This window comes from Schistocerca serialis, chromosome 5 (genome assembly GCF_023864345.2).
Source record: "Schistocerca serialis cubense isolate TAMUIC-IGC-003099 chromosome 5, iqSchSeri2.2, whole genome shotgun sequence".
NCBI classification, from domain to species: domain Eukaryota; kingdom Metazoa; phylum Arthropoda; class Insecta; order Orthoptera; family Acrididae; genus Schistocerca; species Schistocerca serialis.
In genome coordinates, this window is record NC_064642.1 from 38,228,820 (window position 1) to 38,255,250 (window position 26,431).

The following is a 26,431-nucleotide window of genomic DNA, read 5'->3' on the forward strand; positions in this document are numbered from 1 at the left end:
ATATTGCTACGATCCAAATGCTAGCATTCAGACTGAACTGCCTGGGAAGAAACAGCATTGAACACCACGATAACAACAAAGCTGCTGGATGAATATAAACATTTTGCAAGTATGTGGGACTCTACTGCTAAGAAGGAGAAAACATGGAAATTCTGAAATCGAGACTTCTGAAAACTGTTACAATAAAGAGGAACATGAGAACATGAAAACAGCATCAAAGATAGTTTTTCTTTCAGAAGTACTTGTGACAGAAAAGCAAGAAAAGATAACTGATAAAATAAATACCAAGTTAGTTGTAGGCAGTGGTAGTAATGAGTGTAAGTAATATGAAAAGAAAATTTTGCCAAATGTGCATAGCCATGAGGGTACAAAAACTAAGATTGCAAATGGAAATTTCATCTGTCCTAATATTGTTGGTGAAGTCGAACCACAACAGGTGTCATTGACAAATGCGTCAAACATCCCTGAACTGTCAAGAAATTTACTATCAGTAAATGCCATTACTGAAAGAGGAGGAGTGGCAAAGTTTCATAAGAAAAAGGTGAAGATTGCGAAAGGTGGAGGCGTTAACTTGGAAATCAACAAACCACAAACTGGACCGTACATCACTGACATCAAAGTGACCTGAAGAAGGAAGCACTAATGACACAAACAAAGTAAACCGTTCACTGGCACAAAAAAATGTGACACAAAGTACACGTAAAGTAAACAAGTAAACCACTCTTTGACTAGGCATTAAGCCTGTTCCAAACGGCCGACTTGATGCCTAAAAGGCAGTATGAGCACCGTCATGAGACACATGATCATGAGGTTGCCAACTTCCAGCCATTATAGCCAGTAGAGAATTTGATGAGGCTGCTGCTCCTTTATTCAAGCAGCTCTTCATCTGGCTTACACGGTTTGAGTGGACTCCCTACTAGAACCCCCCTATATCAGAAAGAATCTGAGGAAATACCATTTACATCCACACAGATACTCCACAAGCCACCATATGGTACATGGCAGCCAGTACCCTGTACCACTACTGGTCAATTACCTTCCTGTTCTACTCGCAAGAAGAGCGAGGGAAAAACGACTATCTATATGCCTCCATATGAGCCATAATTTCTCGTATCTTATCTCTGTGGTCTTTACACACAACGTATGTTGGCAGCCGTAGAATCATTTGGCAGTCAGCTTCAAATGCTGATTCTCTAAATTTTCTTAATAGTGTTTCTCAGAAAAAACATTGCCTGTCCCCCAGGGATTCCCACTTGAGCTCCCACAGCATCTCTGTAACATCTGTGTGTTGTTTAAATCTACTGGTATCAAATCTAGCAACCAGCCTCTGAACTGAATAGAACTTGAATCCTTCTGCACTGAAGGCAGCAATGCTAACTGTTCGACTATGGAGGTAATCTAAACTACTAGGACATATTTGAAGAAAATACTAGAAATGCGTGATGGTGGCAGAAGAGAACATGCATTGCTATGAAACACGTATCAAGGCAAACCAAGCATGAAAACCATTCCACAATGTGCAACACAGAGCAATAAAACCTCTTGAGATTATTCACACTGATGAATGTGTAAGGCAAACTCACCAACTTATCTCAATGACGAAAAAAATAATCTTGATGATTATACACATTTCTTGAAACTGTGTCTTTTACACACAAAAGGGGAAACAGAAGACCACATCATGGAATTTGTAAATGAAAGTGAAGCTCATTTCAATATAAAGACATTCTGGTCCAAGTTGCAAGAGTAGGCAGTCATGGGTGCACGAGGTGTGCTTGTTTGGGTGAATGAATGGTGTGTGTTCCTCCTTCTGATGAAGGCTGAGACTGAAAGCTAATATGTAGGTGACTTTTAATGGCAACTGTCTGCAACTTAATGTCTCATCTTTACGGTAAGTAGCAATCTATCTTTTCCTACACTGTGAAAGACAGAGAAAACGATGTGACAGAGGAAGAGAGTAGTGAAGTACTGACTTTAAGGAATAGTGTAAAAAGAAGGGTATATAGGAGTGACTACACAATTAGCCACCTCAAATGAATGGTAAAACATACAAAATAAACCTTACAATCATGAAAAAGAGTTAAGGGCCATGTTGTTTGATTCAAAAGTTGCAAACAAAATTTGGGGCTATGCAGTTTTGACTGTAGTGTATCTAATGGCTGGTTCGTTGATTTGGGGAGGGGACCAAACAGCGAGGTCATCGGTCCCATCGGATTAGGGAAGGATGGTGAAGGATGTTGGCCACGCCCTTTCGAAGGAACCATCCCAGCATTTGCCTTAAGCGATTTAGGAAAATCACAGAAAACCTAAATCAGGATGGAATTCCTCTCGAATGAGAGTCCAGTGTGCTAACCACATTGATGGGACTCCAGCTCATATGTGGAACAAATGAAGACCAAATTTGTCAAGACTACTTATTTTTGTATCTATGGTGTTCACAAAAGAACTTCGGTGTTTAAAAAACTCAGAAGTGGAAGAGACGTTCTTGTGGGACAAAAGTCATGTCATATAGAATCCAAAGATTGGAAAATTTTCTGAAACAAGCGATGGAGTTTACACATCAATATGAACATAAAAATGAAGAAACTAAGGAAGAAGGAATAAATCTAACTTTGGAAAGCCAAATTATTAAAGTGTATAAAAGAAAAAGGAGAGAATACTTTGAATAACAAGAAAGAAGGTCCAGTAGAAGCAGAAGAGAAACTCTAGAAGAAGGTCAAAAAACATATCAGAAAGCAAGACATCAAATAAACTTGCCAAAGAGATAGATGATTATGTAATGTTCACATACAAGGAATGTACCAAAGGTGAAAACCAGGAAAATTGGATAAAGGCTACAAATGAAGAGAAAGTATCCTTGAAGAAAAATGAAACATAGACTCCAATGAATAAAGAAACTGCTCATGAAACAGAAATAATTACAGGAAAATGGTTTTTGATGGAAAAGGAGTGTGGAAAGTACAAAGCTAAACTAGCAACAAGAAGATGCCAGCAAGATCAGAGAGAATTGTGTTTTTTAAATATTTTTAGTTATATTATACAAACTAATTCCATGAGATTTCTATTCATTGCACAAGAAGATTTGATGATGATGATATTTGATGTCAGAACAGCCTTTATCAATGGTGATCTGAAAGAATGGGTTTTCATGGAAGTTCCAGAGGGATACAAAGCAGCTGGGAAAATTTCTCTACTCAAAAAGTCACTATGGATTGAAACAAGCTCTTTTACAATGTAATAAGAAACTGAATGAATTCCTTAAGAATGAAAAACTCGTCCAACTGAAATCTGACCAATGTGTTTACAAATCAGATACTGGAAATAAAATGTGTCTTGCTCTACATGCTGATGAGTGGATTCTATTTGGAAACCACATCCGCCAAATGAAAAATCTCCTGCAAAAATTGAAGAAAAAATTTTGACGCGACGTGATGAACCAACAGCGTGTCTTGAACTTGAAATGAAAAGAACAAAAGGTGGCTAAAAGGCACAGAATTAAAAAACTACGAACTTTAACTATTACAATTTCAATACAAGGAGAAGTTCAAGAAATCAGTGTAGCAGAGACAGAGTTTCCACACTGCCAAGCGATAGGCACTTAACTGTATTTAGCATGTAAATCAAGACTGGACTTGGCATTGTCAGAGAACATAGAAAGCAGATCAATGAATGTTCCAGATCACTCAGTCAGCCAAACAATGAGAAGAATTTTAATCAACCTAAATTCAACTACAGGGAGTGGAATATCAGGAAGAACAAGAACTAGTGGCTTACTGTGATGCAGATTTCTCATTCTGTACAATAATTGTAATGCCCCAGTCACTTGTTGTTACAAGAAACAGTGTGTGGTTGCATTACCTAATACTGAAGCAGAAAACATAGCTGGAGCTTAATGTTGTGAAAAACTGAAGTTGTGAAGACTTTCATAGAAGAATCACTGCATAAAATCATGAAAATGATACTTGTGAGTATATTCAAGAGTCCTGCAGCAATGATAAAATCATGTAAAATGTCAAGAAGCAAAAACACTGGTGTGAAGTATCGTATCATCACTGATGAATTGAATCACTGCTGGTTCAACACACAATACTTTCAAACTCGAGAACACCTTGCTGTTGTTCTAACTAAACCTCTCCCAAGTACTATTTTTAAAAGACTGACCTTCTAAACTATTATCTATTGCATACACAATGTATTTTTCATTACAAATTTTACAAGTGTTTTCATAGCAATTAAAAATTCATGGTCACCAATTTTCATAGCTATCCGCATCAGGTTAGAGTTCTGTATTGGACTTGTAGAAATTACTTATGCTTTTTAGTCCAATTTAAAAATTGTTATACTACAAACTTATTTTTATTTAAATGATTATTTTCTGCTTTTTAGTCTTGTATGTGTGAAATTTCTAAATGGATTTTAAACATTTCAATGTAATTATATGAGAGATGTGTTAAATTTCAAGTTTATTACAATGTCTTTTCAACTGATCATATCTGAAATAATGTTATACCTATGTACTTTTATTTCATTGTTTCAAACTATTGTGTCCAGACTCTGATAAGAATTGGGAATGTCTCAACAGAGCCAGGAGAGACTGGCTGACTGCCCATGGACTGTCAACAGCAGTTAGCAGAGTGTGAACAGGAGGACAGCCGTGAGAGTATAATGGACAATTGAGAAGACACTGCAGAATAACAAAGTTCAAACTAGTAATCCAAGAACAGAAACCTACGGCACAGCAAAATCTGAGACCAAACCGATGATGTGTAATGAGAACAATACAAGGGCACAATACACAACTGCACGCAGAGGCGCTGGGCAGCTTGCTTTATAGTGCCGCCGTGAGTAATAATTGGAGAGCACGGTGGGTGTGGTCCTGCAACTCTCCAAAGCCAGCGCCACAAAGGCGATACAAGCACTTGCTGATACAGCAGACCTTCTACCAGACATCACAGAGTTCCACGCATAGCACATGGGATGCAGGGTCCTGCAGGACAGTCAAGACATTAAGTGTTACCACGCCTTTTAACCCCACCACTACAGCAGCTAGGTGGATCAGACAGACGAGAAAGCGAGTTAATATACATTGTCATCCAGTTCTGAGCCCTGTTTGAAATTTAATGTCTCCATCTCATCATGAAGTTAGTTTAAAATTTATTGCAAAATTTGTACCAAACAGACAAACAGATAGACATGAATGCAACCTAAAAAAACATGTTAAAAATGAAGCTGCTTGTTCTTTGTGGATACAGGATTCAATGTATTCTTTAAGAAAAGAAGTCTCAAGCAATGAGAAACAATACCCAGGTTTTACATTGAGATATCTTGACAATGACAATTTATTACCGTCACTTTTGGATGGCCTACAATAATAATTAAAATATCAAATGTCACAACAGAGGAATCACAACACATGACTTCAGAAATAATTTTTTGAAAAAAAAAAGAAAACTTGGACTATGCCAGTAATGAAGCAAGAAGTTAATTATCTTTTACTTTTCACTGTTAACCAGGATCAGTCCACAGACACAGCCTCAAACATAAAAGACAAACTAACCAAATAGCAGTTAGTCACAAACTGATCATGTTAAGACTGGTAGGCTGTTGGAAAGCTGATCTTGCAAGTGTGAGCAATTTCTATACTTCTTTTACTACCAGTTTAATCAATAACACTTATGTATTACTCAGCTACTTTGAAAAGGCCATGACTTCCAAAAATCATGCCCTGAAATGAGATCAATTCTGCCTGAAGTTCCGCCCATCACACTTAGAACAGCTTTTCGTTGCCCTCCCAGTCTCTGCTATATGTTTGTCAGACCCTATGCTCCTCCACCCATCTCCCATCCCTATGGCTCCTACCCCTGGGACCATCCACACTGCATGACATTGCATATGCGCCCTCCTACCACCACCTATTCCAGGCCTGTAACTTGCAAAACATATACTACCAAAGGGAAAGCCATCGTGAAACGATATGTGAAATGACATGTCATATACCAGGTGTTATGTAAACATTGTTCAGCCTTTTACATCAGCTTGACTACCACCAAGCTGTCAGTTAGAATGAATGGGTATAGACACAGAGTGTATACCAGCAACTCACAATATCCTGTAGCAAAGCATGCTCTGCAACATGACAGTTGTGACCTCGGTGCCTGTTTCACAACACACGCCATCTGGATTTCACTCCATTTTAGTTTTTCACATTTTTCATTTTCTGACCTATCTAATTTTCGCCATCCACCTCCCACCCCTGTTACAAATATAATGCACTTAGCTTTTCACTCTTATTAACTTGTGCACGATGTTTTAGCAGTAATCTCTGTCTTTCATATTACCCTGTATTCTGCCTTTAAGCTCTCACATCTTGTCACAGTGCATTCCCCGCCAATCAGTCTTTCCTTCTCATCCTGCCCATGACCCGGGATTCTGGGAAATTTTTCCAAACTCTACACCTTTCCTAAACCTCTCCAGTCCTTTTCCTTCATCCTTCTTCCTTGCACTTTAACCCTTCTGCCGGAAGGAGGAGCCACTGGCCCTGAAAGCTTGTATACATAAAATATATTTTTTATGTGTGTTGTTCTGCCACCGTTTGTTAAGTAAATTTTTTTATCCATCCAATTACATTACACTTATCATTATTGATAGTAATAATCAACTAACGTGGGGCAGCAGGAAAACTGCAAAAATAAATCTAAAGTTGTAGGAGAATGACGAATTGCATTCTTCCAAGGTTGTCAGGCCTTATGTAATGGCTAGTGACCACTGAAGTTCACATGGCTGCATCTAGCACCAGAGTAAACACCTATCACCCATTATAAAAAAAATTGTAACACAATTAAAAATAAAATATGTTTAATATGAGAGTGGGCAGAATATAATTCTGTTCTTCAAAACAGCGCTGTCTTCCACGACAGCTCGCTACCAAAATGTCTACATGTAAACTGCTTACATCATGTTGCCAAGTAATTATCAATTAACATGATATGTATAACCCAGGAAACATCACTCAAGGAAGCTAAATAATGTATAATATTAAGTGTAACATAAGGGCGGCATATTAATCAATACATTAAAAACAGAGCCAGATCCTGAAACCAACATTTCTAAAACACACCTTGAATCAAAACATAAAAGATTACATCAGAAAACAAGTGTCTTTCATTAATCAAAACAAGGTGTTTTTTCTTTGCACGGTATTCCAATTTCTTCAAAATAATGCATATAATCTTCTTTATACACTTGTGAATAATACATTTGTTATTAACAGGGCTTGCTCTACAGTGATTCAACATTTTTAAATGAGCACCAAATGTACATATCATGTCTCCTGTTCATTGTGCACTTTTTATTCCTGGTAGTGAAACATCTTCGGAATTGTTCACTGTATAGTTTATCATAATCTAATTTTTTTTTTTTTTTTTTTTTTTTTTTTTTTTTTTTTTTTTTTAAACTTGCATTTTTTTTCCAAATGTTATATCTTAGCTTTCCTTTGAAACTGTTCTCTGTGCTAAAAGGCTCCTTACACCAAACTTTTTATAACACACCCCAAACTTCATTAGTAGGGTTTTTATGCTCCTCTCCGTTAATATTTAGTTCTAGTGTTAAGTTTCTCAGTATGTATTGTAATTATACACTACTGTGACCCATTTGACTACCATTAATTTCCACCTTCTCTCAGCTTCACTTATCAGCAGCTTGAGCATTCTGTAAATCCTGCTAGGGAAGGATGGTATACACACTGAAGACTCACCATTAAGCATTGAGCATGCAGTTATTGCTTGTTGAATATGCCAAATCAAAGAGTGCCTTTGTTCTGCCATATGTTTAGACAAAAACGTATTCCATCTTCTTTGTGCTTCATTGTGAAATTAACTTCCAAGTGTGCGTTACTTAATGTTTCTGCAAACTTGATAATTTCTCCATAAGAACCTTTATGTAACAAAATAAAGTTTATGACATATCTCTGGAAACAGATGATCCTTCCTGAGCCTTCAATATTTTTTAAGAAATTTATGTTACATGTCATTAATGAAAATATCTGCAGTCATTTCTGCTAGACCACACAGACTGTTGCAAGCCTATCTTTCTGTTGGTACGTTCTGCTGTTAAATACAGACATAATACTTCAGTACCACCTCAAATAGAGCTATATGTTCTAAGATATATTTTTATTTATTTAATTTATTATGGTGCAGAAAGTTCTTCTCATTTCTTTATTGTCTGCATGATGTACTACAATTCAATCTGTATATTTCAACTCTTCTTTTTTAATCACTGAAGAAAATATTTCTTACTTCACAGTGGTGCCTCTACAATACCTATTATTATTATTATTATTATTATTATTATTATTGGAAGAGATCTGATCACACAGTGACAGTGTTAATAAAACTGCTACTGAATCTGATTATAAGTGAATATATTTTATAAATGATGAGTACTGAAGCTCTGGCCATTCAATGGCATATATCAATAACATCGAGGCTGGCAAGGTATCAGAAAAAAAGCAATTTTTACACAAAGAGCAGTATATAAAAGATAACACTAATCACAGAGCTCAATGATAGGGAATAAAGCACTAATAAATAAAACCTGAAGCTGAATTTTTTATGCTCTCTTGGTTTTCTTCTAATTTCTAACTTAGGAGAGTGTGTGAGTGAGTGAGTGTGTGTGTGTGTGTGTGTGTGTGTAAAATTACTTAGCAATTCTGGAAAGATATACCGTAACAATTAAAATGTGCACAAGTACACAGCAAGTGATTTTTCACACTTATCAATATTATAGCACTGTAAATTTAAAGGAAAATACATTATAGGTGTGTGTGTGTGTGAAATTCTTGATGAACTTGACACAGGGTGTCACAATATGCAGTACACTACAATACTATGCTTGAGTGGATAGTAATAAATCTTTTCCACAAACTATTCAATTTAGAACATACTCCAGCAAAATATAAAAATATAGAAAGGAAATGTCATGCTGGGTAATTTTTAATTTAAAAAGCTTTCTGTAGTACTCCTTGGCATCTATGTCGTGGTGTGACACTAATAGGAGCAAACTGTAATCAATATGATAAAACATAAATAACATATTTTGAATGAAATAAAGCGCACAGCGTGAGAAGTGATACTATCATAGCTTAATTTAATGTATAGAATATTTCACACTAATGATGAGGGAAACTGTGTTTCTATCTGAAGAGCACGAACTGCTTTCGCATAAAACTAACCCCATTGTAAGATTATCCTTCTGTCCAAACTGAAGAGATATACAAAACATATATGTACTGAGGGGTACAAGATGATAGAAAACAGCCTAATAAAGTTGCTGCACAAAAAGTTCTAAGAACTTTCCTTTTTTGTACCCTTTAATGAACTCTTTTAATGTCATAAATACTATTAGGTGTTAACGTCAGGTACTTCAATGTTCTCAAATTAAGTATCAATATACAATACTGTGGAGAAAATTACTAAGGCAACAGTGAAGAATCCTCCAACTTCTACAGATGACATACATACTAGACAAGTTATAGATGAAATAAACCCATATAAAAATACTGGAGAATGAAATCATTGCACAGAAGTCAATATCTTGTTCCTTAACAACTTAACCCCCCCATAAAAATGAATTAAGTTACTTCTTCACAGCATACATCAAAGTTGTTTTGTCTGCTGTCTTCTTCTTCTTCTTCTTCTTCTTCTTCTTCTTCTTCTCATTCTTCATCTTCCTGGAACACTTCTTATTATGCAGGTCATTCACAGAGCCTCTTACAAGCTTCTCTTTTCTTCAACAGTCATATCATTTAGCACCTCCTACCACTGCAATCCTCTTCGGTTTACATCATCCTTCAACTGGTCTCTCCATCTCGTTTGTGGTCTTCCCATTGGTCTTTGTCCAGATTCGGTCCATCCTAGGGCTCTTCTTAGAGGTCTTTCTTGTCCCATTCTTTTAATGTGGCCAAACCATTTAAGTCTATTACTTTCTGTAGTGTCTTTTAGGGACTTGGTCTCCAGGGTGTCTGGTATTGTTTCATTTCTTATACAGCCCCCTCTCATCTTACCCAGGATCCCTCATAGAAAGTGCATCTCTGTTTCTTGTATTCTGCTCATATCTTTCTTTGTCCAAGTACAACTTTATGATCCAAAGGTCAATAATGGCAGGTGATATGACTTGTACATTACGATCACTGCTTTGGGAGGTATTTTCCAATTCCTAATTATGTCCGAAACATAACAATAAAATTTCAAACAATTTTTTATTCTCACCAAAATTTCATCCTTGCTTCCTTTCTTGATTAATTTACTTCCTAGATACTCGAAAGCATCTAGTTCTTCAATAATATTTTCACTGTTAGTTACATCCTTCACCACGTGTTCATTTTTCCTGCCGATTTTTGTTACCTCACTCTTTGTCAAGCTTATTTCCGTGGTTGCTCCTTCAATTACTCTCTGCCACATATTTAGTTCTTCTTCCAATTTCTGCTCACTTTCTTCTCAAATCATCACATCATCCACATATGCTAAGATCTTCATATCATCTGCTGTTAACCCTTGGCAAATTTTCCTTCTAATGTTGTACGTGATAATATTAAAAACTGCTAGTGACAGCAAACTTCCTTGCTGGAACCCTCTGTCCATTATAAACCATTACAATTCTTAGTCGTCTATTATAACACAATTCAGGTATATTTGGTATGTTTTTGCTTCTCACACCCAAACCCTAGACCTCAGACACTGAGATAGCTACCAAACACTGTATGTCGATACATTATCAAGAAAATCTCCGATTTAGTTCATACTATGTGCTGCCATCGGGCAGAATGGGTGTTAACATTGATTAAAAGTAACACCAGAACTATGGAGCACAGGAAAAGCATAACTGTAAGTAACAAATATGTATAGCTTCCGTGGGAAAGTTGATGTACAGGACTATTAATACTTCCGCATGTCTGATGCAATTGTTTCTTTATTCTACTGTTCCAACTGTTTATGTTTATTCTGTGTAACTACATATGCACTAGTTGCTTCATCATGTGTGGTGTCTGTCTGTTGGACTTGGGCAGCACCTACCTACACAGACGTACTCTATAGATTTGCTACTTTCAACCAACGAAGAAAAGCAGACTGCCAAAAAAACATTGCTACAAACTCCACAGAGTCCTTTTACAAGTCAGAAAAATGTTCTCCCATATAACAGTTTCACACGTAAACAATTAAAAGAAATTGTCATCAGTGGGATTTGAATAATGGGACTTTTGGCACGACAACCTCACACTCTACCAACACACCCAAACGAGATCTACAGAACTATCACTCACAGATACGCCCTTCCTGTGCTCTGTAGTTCTGGTGTTATTTTTTAATTACCATTTATACATGTCCTACTGGACAAAACATAGCACGAACTAAATCGGTGTTTTGGTTGATAGTCTATCTATACACAACATTTGGTACCAATCTGGGTGTCTGACAACTGGAGGTTTGAGTGTCAGTTGCATTTCTTTTGATAGTTTCAGTATATTTAGACCTTGCCATCTTTCTTCCCTTCTAACAGTGTCACATGCTTTTTTAAGGACTGTTAATATTTTTAAAAATATTGGAAATCCGATATTATATATATATTGCACATTGTAAATATATTGCCAGTTTCAGAGCTGTATAGTTAAGTATTGATTTGTTATTAAATACTCTGTATATCAACAAGCTAGAAGCCTGCTTATCCCTCTTAGAGCGAGAATTGAAAGGAAAATGATGCTCATTCATGCTTTGCAATAACCCCTTTGTTAACAATGGTAACTGTAGGTAAGTGGCACAATAAAAGGTGTCCAATGGGTCTGTTGTTCAGTTTCATCACAAATTGAATTTGTCTGGAATGCTTCACGTAGACTTCCCTGTTATGCTATTTCTTCACATCAGATATCTTGTTATTCGATTCACGTTTCACCTGCCATATATATATATATATATATATGATGATGTGACTTACCAAACGAAAGCGCTGGCACGTCGATAGACACACAAACAAACACAAACATACACACAAAATTCAAGCTTTCGCAACAAACTGTTGCCTCATCAGGAAAGAGGGAAGGAGAGGGAAGGACGAAAGGATGTAGGTTTTAAGGGAGAGGGTAAGGAGTCATTCCAATCCCGGGAGCGGAAAGACTTACCTTGGGGGAAAAACGGAAGGGGATACACTCGCGCACACATACACATATCCATCCACACATATACAGACACAAGCAGACATATTTAAAGACCCTGTATAGTCATATTTAAATATGTTTGCTTGTGTCTGTATATGTGTGGATGGATATGTGTGTGTGTGCGCGAGTGTACACCCGTCCTTTTTTCCCCCAAGGTAAGTCTTTTCGCTCCCGGGATTGGAATGACTCCTTACCCTCTCCCTTAAAACCCACATCCTTTCGTCCTTCCCTCTTTCCTGATGAGGCAACAGTTTGTTGCGAAAGCTTGAATTTTGTGTGTATGTTTGTGTGTCTATCGACGTGCCAGCGCTTTCGTTTGGTAAGTCACATCATCTTTGTTCTTAGATATATTTTTCCCGTGTGGAATGTTTCCCTCTATTAATTTATATATATATATATATAGTTATAATAGAGGGAAACATTCCACGTAGGAAATATATATCTAAAAACAAAGATGATGTGACTTACCAAATGAAAGTGCTGGCAGGTCGACAGACACACAAACAAACACAAACATACACACAAAATTCAAGCTTTCGCAACAAACTGTTGCCTCATCAGGAAAGAGGGAAGGAGAGGGGAAGACGAAAGGAAGTGGGTTTTAAAGGAGAGGGTAAGGAGTCATTCCAATCCTGGGAGCGGAAAGACTTACCTTAGGGGGAAAAAAGGACAGGTATACACTCGCACACACGCACATATCCATCCACACATACAGACACAAGCAGACATATTTAAAGACAAAGAGTTTGGGCAGAGATGTCAGTCGAGGCAGAAGTGTAGAGGCAAAGAAGTTGTTGAAAGACAGGTGAGGTATGAGTGGCGGCAACTTGAAATTAGCGGAGATTGAGGCCTGGCGGATGACGAGAAGAGAGGATATACTGAAGGGCAAGTTCCCATCTCCGGAGTTCGGATAGGTTGGTGTTGGTGGAAAGTATCCAGATAACCCGGACGGTGTAACACTGTGCCAAGATGTGCTGGCCGTGCACCAAGGCATGTTTAGCCACAGGGTGATCCTCATTACCAACAAACACTGTCTGCCTGTGTCCATTCATGCGAATGGACAGTTTGTTGCTGGTCATTCCCACATAGAATGCATCACAGTGTAGGCAGGTCAGTTGGTAAATCACGTGGGTGCTTTCACACGTGGCTCTGCCTCTGATCGTGTACACCTTCTGGGTTACAGGGCTGGAGTAGGTGGTGGTGGGAGGGTGCATGGGACAGGTTTTGCATCGGGGGCGGTTACAAGGATAGGAGCCAGAGGGTAGGGAAGGTGGTTTGGGGATTTCATAGGGATGAACTAACAGGTTACGAAGGTTAGGTGGACGGCGGAAAGACATACTTGGCGGAGTGGGGAGGATTTCATGAAGGATGGATCTCATTTCAGGGCAGGATTTGAGGAAGTCGTATCCCTGCTGGAGAGCCACATTCAGAGTCTGGTCCAGTCCCGGAAAGTATCCTGTCACAAGTGGGGCACTTTTGTGGTTCTTCTGTGGGGGATTCTGGGTTTGAGGGGACGAGGAAGTGGCTCTGGTTATTTGCTTCTGTACCAGGTCGGGAGGGTAGTTGCGGGATGCGAAAGCTGTTTTCAGGTTGTTGGTGTAATGATTCAGGGATTCCGGACTGGAGCAGATTCGTTTGCCACGAAGACCTAGGCTGTAGGGAAGGGACCGTTTGATGTGGAATGGGTGGCAGCTGTCATAATGGAGGTACTGTTGCTTGTTGGTGGGTTTGATGTGGACGGACGTGTGAAGTTGGCCATTGGACAGGTGGAGGTCAACGTCAAGGAAAGTGGCATGGGACTTGGAGTAGGACCAGGTGAAACTGATGGAACCAAAGGAGTTGAGGTTGGAGAGGAAATTCTGGAGTTCTTCTTCACTGTGAGTCCAGATCATGAAGATGTCATCAATAAATCTGTACCAAACTTTGGGTTGGCAGACTTGGGTAACCAAGAAGGCTTCCTCTAAGCGACCCATGAATAGGTTGGCGTACGAGGGGGCCATCCTGGTGCCCATGGCTGTTCCCTTTAATTGTTGGTATGTCTGGCCCTCAAAAGTGAAGAAGTTGTGGGTCAGGATGAAGCTGGCTAAGGTGATGAGGAAAGAGGTTTTAGGTAGGGTGGCAGGTGATCGGCGTGAAAGGAAATGCTCCATCGCAGCGAGGCCCTGGACGTGCGGAATATTTGTGTATAAGGACGTGGCATCAATGGTTACAAGGATGGTTTCCGGGGGTAACAGATTGGGTAAGGATTCCAGGCGTTCAAGGAAGTGGTTGGTGTCCTTGATGAAGGATGGGAGACTGCATGTAATGGGTTGAAGGTGTTGATCTACGTAGGCAGAGATACGTTCAGTGGGGGCTTGGTAACCAGCTACAATGGGGCGGCCGGGATGATTGGGTTTGTGGATTTTAGGAAGAAGGTAGAAGGTAGGGGTGCGGGGTGTCGGTGGGGTCAGGAGGTTGATGGAGTCAGGTGAAAGGGTTTGCAGGGGGCCTAAGGTTCTGAGGATTCCTTGAAGCTCCGCCTGGAACTTTCCCTTCAGTATATCCTCTCTTCTCGTCATCCGCCAGGCCTCAATCTCCGCTAATTTCAAGTTGCCGCCACTCATACCTCACCTGTCTTTCAACAACTTCTTTGCCTCTACACTTCTGCCTCGACTGACATGTCTGCCCAAACTCTTTGTCTTTAAATATGTCTGCTTGTGTCTGTATGTGTGGATGGATATGTGCGTGTGTGCGAGTGTATACCTGTCCTTTTTTCCCCCTAAGGTAAGTCTTTCCGCTCCCGGGATTGGAATGACTCCTTACCCTCACCCTTAAAACCCACTTCCTTTCGTCTTCCCCTCTCCTTCCCTCTTTCCTGATGAGGCAACAGTTTGTTGCGAAAGCTTGAATTTTGTGTGTATGTATGTGTTTGTTTGTGTGTCTATCGACCTGCCAGCGCTTTTGTTCGGTAAGTCACCTCATCTTTGTTTTTATATATATATATATATATATATATATATATATATATATATATATATATATATATATAATAGAGGGAAACATTCCACGTGGGAAAAATATGTCTAAAAAGAAAGATGATGAAACTTACCAAACAAAAGCGCTGGCAGGTCGATAGACACACAAACAACCACAAACATACACACAAAATTCTAGCTTTCGCAACCAATGGTTGCCTCGTCAGGAAAGAGGGAAGGAGAAGGAAAGACAAAAGGATATGGGTTTTAAGGGAGAGGGTAAGGAGTCATTCCAATCCCGGGAGCGGAAAGACTTACCTTAGGGGGAAAAAAGGACAGGTATACACTCGCACACACACACATATCCATCCACACATACACAGACACAAGCAGACATTTTCAATGTCAATGAAAATGTCTGCTTGTGTCTGTGTATGTGTGGATGGATATGTGTGTGTGTGCGAGTGTATACCTGTCCTTTTTTCCCCCTAAGGTAAGTCTTTCCGCTCCCGGGATTGGAATGACTCCTTACCCTCTCCCTTAAAACCCATATCCTTTTGTCTTTCCTTCTCCTTCCCTCTTTCCTGACGAGGCAACCATTGGTTGCGAAAGCTAGAATTTTGTGTGTATGTTTGTGTGTCTATCGACCTGCCAGCGCTTTTGTTTGGTAAGTTTCATCATCTTTCTTTTTAGACATATATATATATATATTTTCTTCCAGGTCAATATCCTTGGCTGCTGTTATCTTCATTGTTTTTCTATCTTATGCCTGATTTTCTAAAATTAACTTTTCATAAATTTTCAAGCAGTGCCACAGTAGCGCTATTCCTCTAACTTTCACAGAGCATCTTGCTACCCTTCTTAAAGATAGGTACAGTAACTGTCTTTGACCAATGACAAGAAGCTTTCCATATGTCCATCCTATCCTCATTATCCTATGGAGCCACTGAATTCTGATAGGTCTTGCAGCTTTGATTATTTTCACTGTGACATTTCTAATGTGACTTTCTTTACATTCAACAACTACAGATCTTCTCTTTCTCTTTTTTCCGTAATAGTGACATTTCTTTCATCTCCCACTATCCATCATGTGTATTTGTTCCATTCTGCCCTTCATATAATTTTGGAAGTATTCTTTCCATACCTTCAAAACTATTTCTTCCTCCCACACAGGTTTTCATTCTTTGTTGATGACTTTTGAAGTATTTACTTTTTGCTTCCTTCTGTTGTCTAATATGCAGTACAATTCCTTCTTGTCATTCTTAAAATTATCTTCTTTTTTTTTTGTGATTTATTTTCCATGCCTAATAATCAGAATGCACACTTACCAATTAAAAAAGGTGATGTCAATTTCAAATCTCACCAAGAACAAACTTTGTACAATGAAAAACGAGCACATGACTTTAGCGAGCTCTAGTAACGCAGGTGACACAACTTGGCATGTGCACGTCCATTGCAAGCATGTGCAACATCATCTTAGAGATAGATATTGTATCCATACAGTGAAGAATACTGTCCTGGATAATTTGTTAACTGTATGGCAATGACACTTAACACGCATGTTGCAGTTCATATATTGTAGCACTTGGTAACATACATTGTATAGTCTATGTTTTTACAGAGAGAGAGCTTCACTTACTCTACAAGTTAAGGTAAGTGAAGACTTTTGCACAAGACAGTTAGGTTTTAGAGACAGTGATTAAGTGCACATGGGACTAGAAGGAAATTACTGGAATTAACATCATTGCATACAGACTAGTAAAATGTGTGGGACTGGCGCTTATCTGAAAAATAATTACAGGTATCTTTCAAATACCCATGACATTTATATAGAAATATAGTGTTGCTTAAATTATTTGTGTGTTTTGTACCTCCATTTTGCAAATAACACTCATAAACATAGCCGTTCCTTCAGATCATCAGGTCATCAGCTTGGCGTGGAATTTTTAAGGAACTACAGTTTCCAGTGTAATTTTTTTATGGGCTCCATACAAAAATAAATAAATAAAAATACATGAGGAAAGACTTGATTAAAACTGTATTGTAACCTTGTTTATTACTTACATTCACTGAGTGTATCACTGGTGTTGGCTGTTTCTAAAAACCTAACCAAGAACATTTATATATAAGGTTTCTTTCAGTGTGTCACCAGATACATGAAAACAAAATAAATACAGGGTGACCTATTCTCCCAGCCAGCAAAGAATAAAAAAAGGTAATCAGTTTGACTGACTTTTTTATTAAAATTTCCAAAATTAATTATATACACCTTACATTGAGACATTTGTGACACACTCGTGGTTCATAAAACAATTCAGTCAAATATTATGTATGGTCTATACCTATCAAAGGTATTGGGACAGCTTAATAAGTTCTTGCCATTATTCTTTAAACCATAAAGATAGTACAATTTTTTTAAAATCAATGGAGGATCACGGATATACCAACATAAGTTGGCTGTGAATTCTACATATACTGCTGTTAAGCAATTAACTGCATATAAGTATTTGGACATTTTTAAAATAAGTATGAATTAAATATCATGAAACTGCAACTTAAATGCATTTCCACTAAATACATTGTGGAGCTGAGAGCAGCTTTCGTTCCATGCAATTATACAGTTCTCATTTAATGTTCAACTAAATTATTTACATCTGCACTTGAAGTGAACTTTCTTTTAACACTGTTGAATTTCAATTACTGCCAACTTTTTGATGCGCTAACTATTTGTAGAAGTTCTGAAGAAAATTTGCACAATTCATTATTAAAGTATTTTATTATGGAAAAATCACCCTGTATAGATGTGTTTCTGGTGACACACTGCATGTTTTCTAGTCTTGCCAGTGATGCCACCCACAAGCACAGCCATTTTATGTCGCAATCAAATAAAAAGAAATGCAAAACAAAAATACAACTGGGCAATTGGTATATAAGGATATTTACTCCACACAAAACTATAAAAAATATGTTTGTAGTAATTAAGAAAACAGATGAAGTTCCGTACATATTTTCAACCAAGAGAAAGAGCAGTAGAATACAAATGAATGCAAATCACATATAAATCACTCCTTTTACCTTCGTAAAACACTAATATTTCATAGGAGACGCCAGCTAATTAAAATTGGGATTTAAAAACAGTATCCAAAAGAAGGCTTGCAAATGGTATGGGCTGACAAACAGTACTAGAAGTACAACAAATGAGTAGTAACATTAAGTTAGGAGGGCTGATAGCTATAGAGGATAGTCCATCAGAAGCAAAATGTGAAACAATGATATAATTAAAAATGTGAAACAATGATATAATTAATACTAAACAACATGCCATTGCTGCAACCAGAGGACAGTGTTTTGATAAGAGATGCTGCAAACATAAGCTCATTATTGTTTAAGAAAATGAAAGGAATGTGTTACTGAAGTGTTGTATCATTCTTCAAAAATCTGTTATCAGTGGAGCATGTGTGCAGGCAACTGCAAGTATAAATAAAGAACTAGACTATTAAGGAACTACTCCACCACCTTGAAGCAGTTAGCACAACCCATTTTCCTTAATATCTCTTAACATATTGTATTCCACTGAGATACATAACCTGTCATCATCACCCGGCATTCCTCCTACATTGTCTGCTGCAGTTTCATCCTTGTTGTGCCTGTTACGATCTTCTTTGTGCTTTTTCTTGTGTTTCACCTTATGTTTATGCTTGCGACGATACAGAGTAACCGTGGCGTCACAAGCTGTTTGTGGAGAGGGGTTTTCTGGACCAGGAGTACAAATAGGTGGCTGTGGCAGAACTTTGCGTCGTGCCTCACGTTTTGCCTTGCGAAGTGCTCGTCTTGCTGCCTTGGTGCCTAAAGCTTGACCTGTCGATACAATACTTCCGACAAATCTACTACATTCCCCACTATCACTATCACAAACACCAGCGGATTCTTGTTTTGCTACCAAATCTGTCTCGGTCTCACTTTCACTAGGAGCTGTATAACCTTGCACTTTGGCTGGAATTTTCAACACAGTACCCTCACCACTGGAACCACCAAATGAAATTTTTATTACTGGGGTAGTACGCGTACTGTTACTAACAACTGCATTAGTATTCACAGTTACTGCTGCAGATGCTGCAACGGCAGCAACCGCAGCAGCTGCTGCCACTCTTTTTTCAGCGTCAGTGCGTGCTCGCTTCAGACGATCCTCAAATACACTCTCATCCCACAAGTCTTCCATCGAACCGACACTGCGCTTCTTGCGAAGTACCATACGAGCATCAGTATCGTCCGTTTCTGAGTCGTCACTGTTGGAATCTGTTGCATCACCGTCACTCGGATGTGCACTGGAAAGTGCACTGGCTGAAGACAGTGGCGGTGGTGGCGGTGGCGGCGGTGGCAATGGTGGTGGAGGTGGTGGCAGCGGCAGCGATGGCGGTGGCAGTGGTGGAATTGTTGCTGACGATTCACGGTCCATAAGGGAGAGGCAGTACATGGCCCCACCACCATCACTTGATGCCTCAGTGTTACCTTTATCATTCCCCGATGGTGGTCTACTGCTCACCCAATAGCCACCCAGCTTGATTTTGTTGTTGCCTTCACCCAGTCGTGCCACCAGTGGAGGAAACTGTTGTTTTGGAGACTCGGATGGTGCTGAAGTCATCACCTGCCATCGGAATTGGCAAAATCCAAAATTTATTTTTGTACTACTTTGGCAACAATAAGCATTGATATAACCACATCAATCTTGGAGGATAGAAATATTATAATAGTAATGTTCTCTGTAAACTATTGTAAGTTTCAAGAGAGCATCACTCGTTTCAACACTGAATGATTCATGTCAAAGCAATACACAGTGTAATGTTCACTAAAACGATATACTGATTAGATAACATAACGAAAAATAAATAACGGCAATAAAAAAGTAATATTAATGTATGAGTGCAGATGGAAACAACAAACAAAAATTTGCATAAAGTGCAGGATTTGTATGCAGGTCTCCTGCTCACTAGGCAGATGAACTAACCACTACACCACCCTGGGGCACTGGTTTTACACAACTACATAGACAAAGGAAGGGAAGCAGCGGTTGGGAAGGGAGTGAGACAGGGTTGTAGCCTCTCCCCAATGTTATTCAATCTGTATGTTGAGCAAACAGTGAAGGAAACAAAAGAAAAATTCGGAGTAGGCATTAAAATCCATGGAGAAGAAATAAAAACTTTGAGGTTCGCCGATGACATTGTAATTCTGTCAGAGACAGCAAAGGACTTGGAAGAGCAGTTGAATGGAATGGACAGTGTCTTGAAAGGAGGATATAAGATGAACATCAACAAAAGCAAAACGAGGATAATGGAATGTAGTCAAATTAAGTCGGGTGATTCTGAGGGATTTAGATTAGGAAATTAGACACTTAAAATTAGTAAAGGAGTTTTGCTATTTGGGGAGCAAAATAACTGATGATCGTTGAAGTAGAGAAGATATAAAATGTAGACTGGCAATGGCAAGGAAAGCGTTTCTGAAGAAGAGAAATTTGTTAACATCGAGTATAGATTAAAGTGTCAGGAAGTCATTTCTGAAAGTATTTGTATGGAGTGTAGCCATGTATGGAAATGAAACATGGACAATAAATAGTTTGGAAAGGAAGAGAATAGAAGCTTTCGAAATGTGGTGCTACAGAAGAATGCTGAAGATTAGATGGGTAGATCACATAACTAATGAGGAGGTATTGAACAGAATTGGGGAGAAGAGGAGTTTGTGGCACAACTTGACGAGAAGAAGGAACCGGTTGGTAGGACATGTTCTGAGGCATCAAGGGGTCACAAATTTAGCATTGGAGGTCAGTGTGGAGGGTAAAAATCGTAGAGGGAGACCAAGAGATGAATACACTAAGCAGATTCAGAAGGATGTAGGTTGCAGTAGGTACTGGGAGATGAAGAAGCTTGCACAGGATAGGGTAGCATGGAGAGCTGCATCAAACCAGTCTCAGGACTGAAGACCACAACAACAACAACACAGAAAACCCAGCACACCTCCCTCCTCAGCCCAAATTCCCATTCATGCGTCAGCCCACTCAGTATTCCCCCTAAACTTGAACAGCTTTGTAGAAGCTCTCCAACTGTATTGGAATAGCACCCCAGCATTGAACACAACTGGGAACTTTATAATATTACTTGAAAGTACAGCTCTTCGGTTGCACAGGTAAAAATTTCCAACTTTACCTAGGTTTCAACTGCTCTAAGGCAGCCTTCATCAGAAGTAAAATTTTTTACATTACCTATAACAGAGTTTTGGAAAAGTAAAGTTGGAAATTTTTACCTGTGCAACCGAAGAGCTGTATTTTCAAGTAATATTATAAATTTTGTCTACGGTTGCTGCATTATCGGCCATGTTCAAAATTGTAACAGCTGGGAACCCTGAATTTGGATTAAGGAGGGAAGAATAAAGGGTAGTCCACGCAGTTGTGCAAATCCACTGTGCCAGGGTGGCGTAGTGGTCAGCACATCTGCCCAGTGAGAGGGAGACCGAGGTTCGAATCCCGGCCTAGGTACAAATTTTAATTCATCACTTCAATTTACATACATACATCATAGATGTTTGACACCTGAAAAGATGTCTGGAAACATATAGCTTCATTTGAGAAATATTAATGTTCTAAACTAAATTTCTTTATGAAGAGATGGCATTATTCACAAACGATATTCATACCAGAGATAGATGTGTTAACATCAAAATACACGGGGAAGTAAAGTTATACAAATTCAATGACGACTTAATTACCTTTTATAATTTAGAAAACAGAGAATCAGCTCTCAGAAAAATAAGGAAAAGAAAAATACGAATGGCAGGGTTATGTAGAGGAGAATCCAACACAGCACACAATGCTGAATAAAAATACTAATGGAAATATGCAGAATGTTTTTGTGTGAAAGGCCGGTTGGCATTAAAGTGTCAATCACAGTAATACCCATTAACTGTGCTGTTATTTATTTACTTTCATCTACTCCCATTTCCCTCCCTTTTAATGAGGTTCTCTCTATCATTTTATATGTACCATTATCTCTTTTTGTTTTGAACACTACACCATATCTATCTATCTATATCCATACTCTACAATCATCATGAAGTGCATGGCAGAAGGCATGTACTATTGTACCAGTTATTAAGGTTTCTTCCTGTTCCATTCATGCATGGAGAGCAGAAAAAAAAAACAGTCATTTGAATGTATCTGTGCATGCTGCAATTATTTTAATCCTATCCTCACGATACCTACATGAGCAATAGCAGGGACTTCCTCAGGATAGTTTACATCTACCTTCAAGAGTCTGCCAGTTAAGTTTCTTTGGCATCTCTGTGACTCCCATGGGTCAGGCAAACCGGTGGCCATTTGTGCTGCCCTTCTCTGTGTACATTCAATATCCCCTATTAATTCTATTTGATAGGCATCCTACACACTTGAGCAATATTTTAGAATGGGTCACACAAGTGATTTGTAAGCAATCTCTTTTGTACAGTGATTGCATTTCTTCAGCATTCTACAAATATTACTTAAGTCTGTCACCTACTTTATCTGTGACTGACCCTATGTGATCAATCCATTTCAGATTCCTACAAAGTGTTACACCCTGGTATTGTTATGAGTTGGTTGATTCCTACTGTGATTCATTGATATTATAGTCATAGGATACTATGTTATTCATTCTCACATTTCTGCACTTTAAAGCAAGTTGTCAATCTTTCCTGCACTTTGAAATCTTATCGAGATCTGACTGAATATTTATGCGGCTTCTTTCAGACAGTACTTCCTTATAGATAACCGCACCATCTGCAAAAAGTCTGAGGTAAGATTCTACAACAAATCGATGTCAAAGAAACTGGATGGTAAATTTGTAGATCGCTTCTACTACCCCCTTCTTGTACGCAGGTGTTATCTGTGCTTTCTTCCAACTACTGGGCATGGTTTTTTGTTCACGGGATCTACGATAGACTACACTAAGAAAAGGGGGTAACTCAGCCGCAGATTCAATACATAATCTGACAGGGATATCTTAGGCCGCTGGAGCTTTCTTCAATTTTAATGCTTTAATTTGTTTCTCAACACCACTGACACTAATGCTGATTTCAGTCATCTTTTCAGTGGTGAGAGGATTAAACTGGAGCAATTCTCTTTCAGCTTTTGTTTGCTACAATTGATTTCAGTTCCTTTTTCATTCGCTAGGGACTGGACACTAACTTTTGTGCCATTAGCAGCCTTTACATACAAACAGAATTTCCTTCGGTTTCATGAAAGATAATTTATGGGGACTGGTCCATGAATACCAGGGGAAACCTTGAAAAAATTGTCAGTTTTCTAAACAGTGTAATTCAAAGAATAAGATTTATAAGTTCATATAATGGTTACCATCTTTTAAGACATCTTTTGGGAACATTTTTATGTATGAACCACAGCTTTAGCTCTCACAGTTTTTTTAACTGTATTTTTTTGTTTCAAGTGAAATAAACCATGCTGATTATTTATCTACATCATGGGTACACGTTACTCAAAATACACACACAAAGTAGAAGGTTTTTTTCCCCCTGTAAATTCTTTACACTATTACCATTAAAGCAGACCAATGAAAAGATGGTGCTGTCATAAATTAAGGTACAAAAACATTTTTTAAGTATGATATCAAAAATTTTGGAAATGAATTCTGGGTTTTTCTTCAAAAAAGCATTTTACTTTCTAAGTTAAGTCACAAGAGTAGTCTACTTTTTAGTTAAGTATGTTTTAAGACAGTATACAAAATTTCAGCTCTGTATCTTTGATAATTTTTAGCCCAAGTGTACCAAAACATAAAATAATTTAAGTTTCAAAAAATTCAAGTTAAAGTTAAAACTTGCTTTTTCTATTAAACTGGCATGGCACTAATGCATCCCAGGTTCATATTCATCTTGTTTCCTGTGTTGTTCTTTCTCCCTTCTCTTTCTCACATTTCTTCTTATTCTTGCTTGGTGGCTTCCAACACTGATTTTTTTGCTTCAGAGAGTCTCCTTCAGTCAATGGCTATTAGAGCTCTTTGCACATTTAGTACACCAGGCACTCCCATCAGTTCCATAACATTAAGCCTTGACACTGGGCTATCATTGAAACATAGAACAGCATCTAGCACACCTATCTTCAAAGTATTTAGTCCTACTAGAAGAGTTTTTGGTATCTGTTCCCATGTACAATTGTTGAAACTTTCATTTGGATTTTGAGTCCTACCATGTAAACATTTCTCTAATAATCTTGTGTCACTAAGATCCCTACATAAAGGTTTTATAACTCCCATTATAGCAAATGGCAAAGAATGTTTATGGTTGTAGGTCTCACCTTAAGTAACAGCTCTCTGGCAGCCACACCATGAATCACTGTCAGGTGGGCAGCGTGTATGACATGAACTGTCATCTGTGGAGGATTTATGAATGAAGGTAGCCCATAGTGCCTGTATCATTCCCTCAAGGTCATTTTTATTCTGCCTTACGGCTTGTTCGTAATAATACTGTAACTTGTTTATTTCTTCATCTGTAAGCCGACCATGTCCACTAACGCACTTACCATCAGCTAATTTCTCTTCAAGTTCCTCAATCTAAACTTCACTGGACGTATCCACCACATCCCATTTATCCAATTTTTGTGTCAGCATAAGGTTTGGATTCACATACTTTTTGGTACTGTTTTGAGTCTACATCTCCTAGGAAAGATGTATAGATCACCATATTTCTTCACTGGCCTGTAAAATATCTTGACAACACCTGCAGATTCCATCCCTCCACTATAAGCATTAAAATGAATCAAGCATCTATTATTTTCAGTTCCACTAGTACAGCCGTGACAGTACTTGGTAATACATTCCACACCAATGATTTTACCATTGTACGAAGAGATAGCTGTCACTACACCATTTAGGAAACTATGGTCTCTTCGTTACCAGAATGCATGCAGGACTGCAGACATACGTGCATTGTTATCATTCATGTCTACACTTTCCTGAACAGCATTTTTCGTACTATCATTTACTACTTCTTCTAAAGTCTGTTGAATAATTTTATTGTACCTATCAAACCTTATAGCAGGAGGTAAGTCCATATGAGCACAGAAAATTTGTGCACTTCTGTGCACTTTGCCTATACACCTCATAGCATATGCAAGTTTAATATTTGTGTTATACACTCTATGTTTAGCTACACCACAAGTATAGCCACATTCGCTTATATCTCAAAACTTACAAAAATTCTGACTTTTGATGCACAACCTCTTCTAGCACATATTCCCTCATCTACCTTCGCACCACTATTACCACATTCCTTACACTGCATTGCTTTATTTATGGGTTCAGATAGAGCAGAGAATTCAACAATAACACAACCTGAAACAATAGCTGGCGTCTCTATATTGTCGACATTAATACTGTCAAGCCCATGTCCAAATATTTCAGTTTGAGCTTCAAAGCACTTGGAGTAATTGAAGCTGATTCATGTGTTGTATCACATTGTATTTTGGTATTAGCAGAGTTAATCCATATGGTGAACCGACTTCCATAAAATTTATGTTGTTTAACACTGAACTCCTTAATTCTTCCCATTGCTCTCAAGTGGAATAAGAAACTCACGCACGCAGTTACTGCACTGCAAACAAAATATTTGCGCAAAAACAGCAGTAAACAATGACTTAAATCTTTGCACAAACGAAAGATAAGCCACTGTAATGCTTTCGCAGTTTAGCCAACTTAAGGACTAAAAAGTCATAAAAATGAAACAAGTAACAGCAAAACTTTTTATTTAACAGAGCTGACTGTGTGCCATGGGGACGTCGTGGTTCGTGCAGCCACTTTTAAATTCCTCTAATTTTGGTACTTTCTGTGGTCCATTTTCCTGGAAGTAAAGTACTTCTTGTTCAGAAAACTACTGAGAATTTCTTATGGCAAAAATTAAAAAATCGGTTTTTTGACAGTTATTCACCTACAAGTCCCCTTAACCATACTTTGCTACAGTTATCACTGAAGGCTTCACGCTTTGCTCTCTTGACCCTCTATCAAGGGTACTATGTTTCATTTTGCACCCATTATGCGGCAGTCTCTGTTTCTTTACTGTTACTGTATACATGTAGTGACCCTCTCATTATGAACTATTCTACTGGGTATGTATCTGTCTAGAGCACAGCCAATTATTCTTTTAAACTTGAGCCATAGTCCCTCTACAATAATACTAACTTCCCTACTGATCACTGATCACAGCAGCATCAAACATTCAATGATGCTTGTGTTTTCAA

The 26,431-nt window shown here is 38.3% G+C and overlaps 1 protein-coding gene across 1 annotated transcript in view; it reads right to left on the reverse strand.

The window, feature by feature from the left end:
- The window catches only part of LOC126481368 (PWWP domain-containing protein 2B-like), a 212,935-nt gene that overhangs the window by 79,860 nt on the left and 106,644 nt on the right, over positions 1-26,431 (reverse strand). Inside the window, exon 3 of the mRNA XM_050105077.1 lies at positions 18,750-19,807. Within this exon, the coding sequence (XP_049961034.1) occupies positions 18,750-19,807 (1,058 nt within the window). The remainder of the gene's footprint in view (positions 1-18,749; positions 19,808-26,431) is intronic.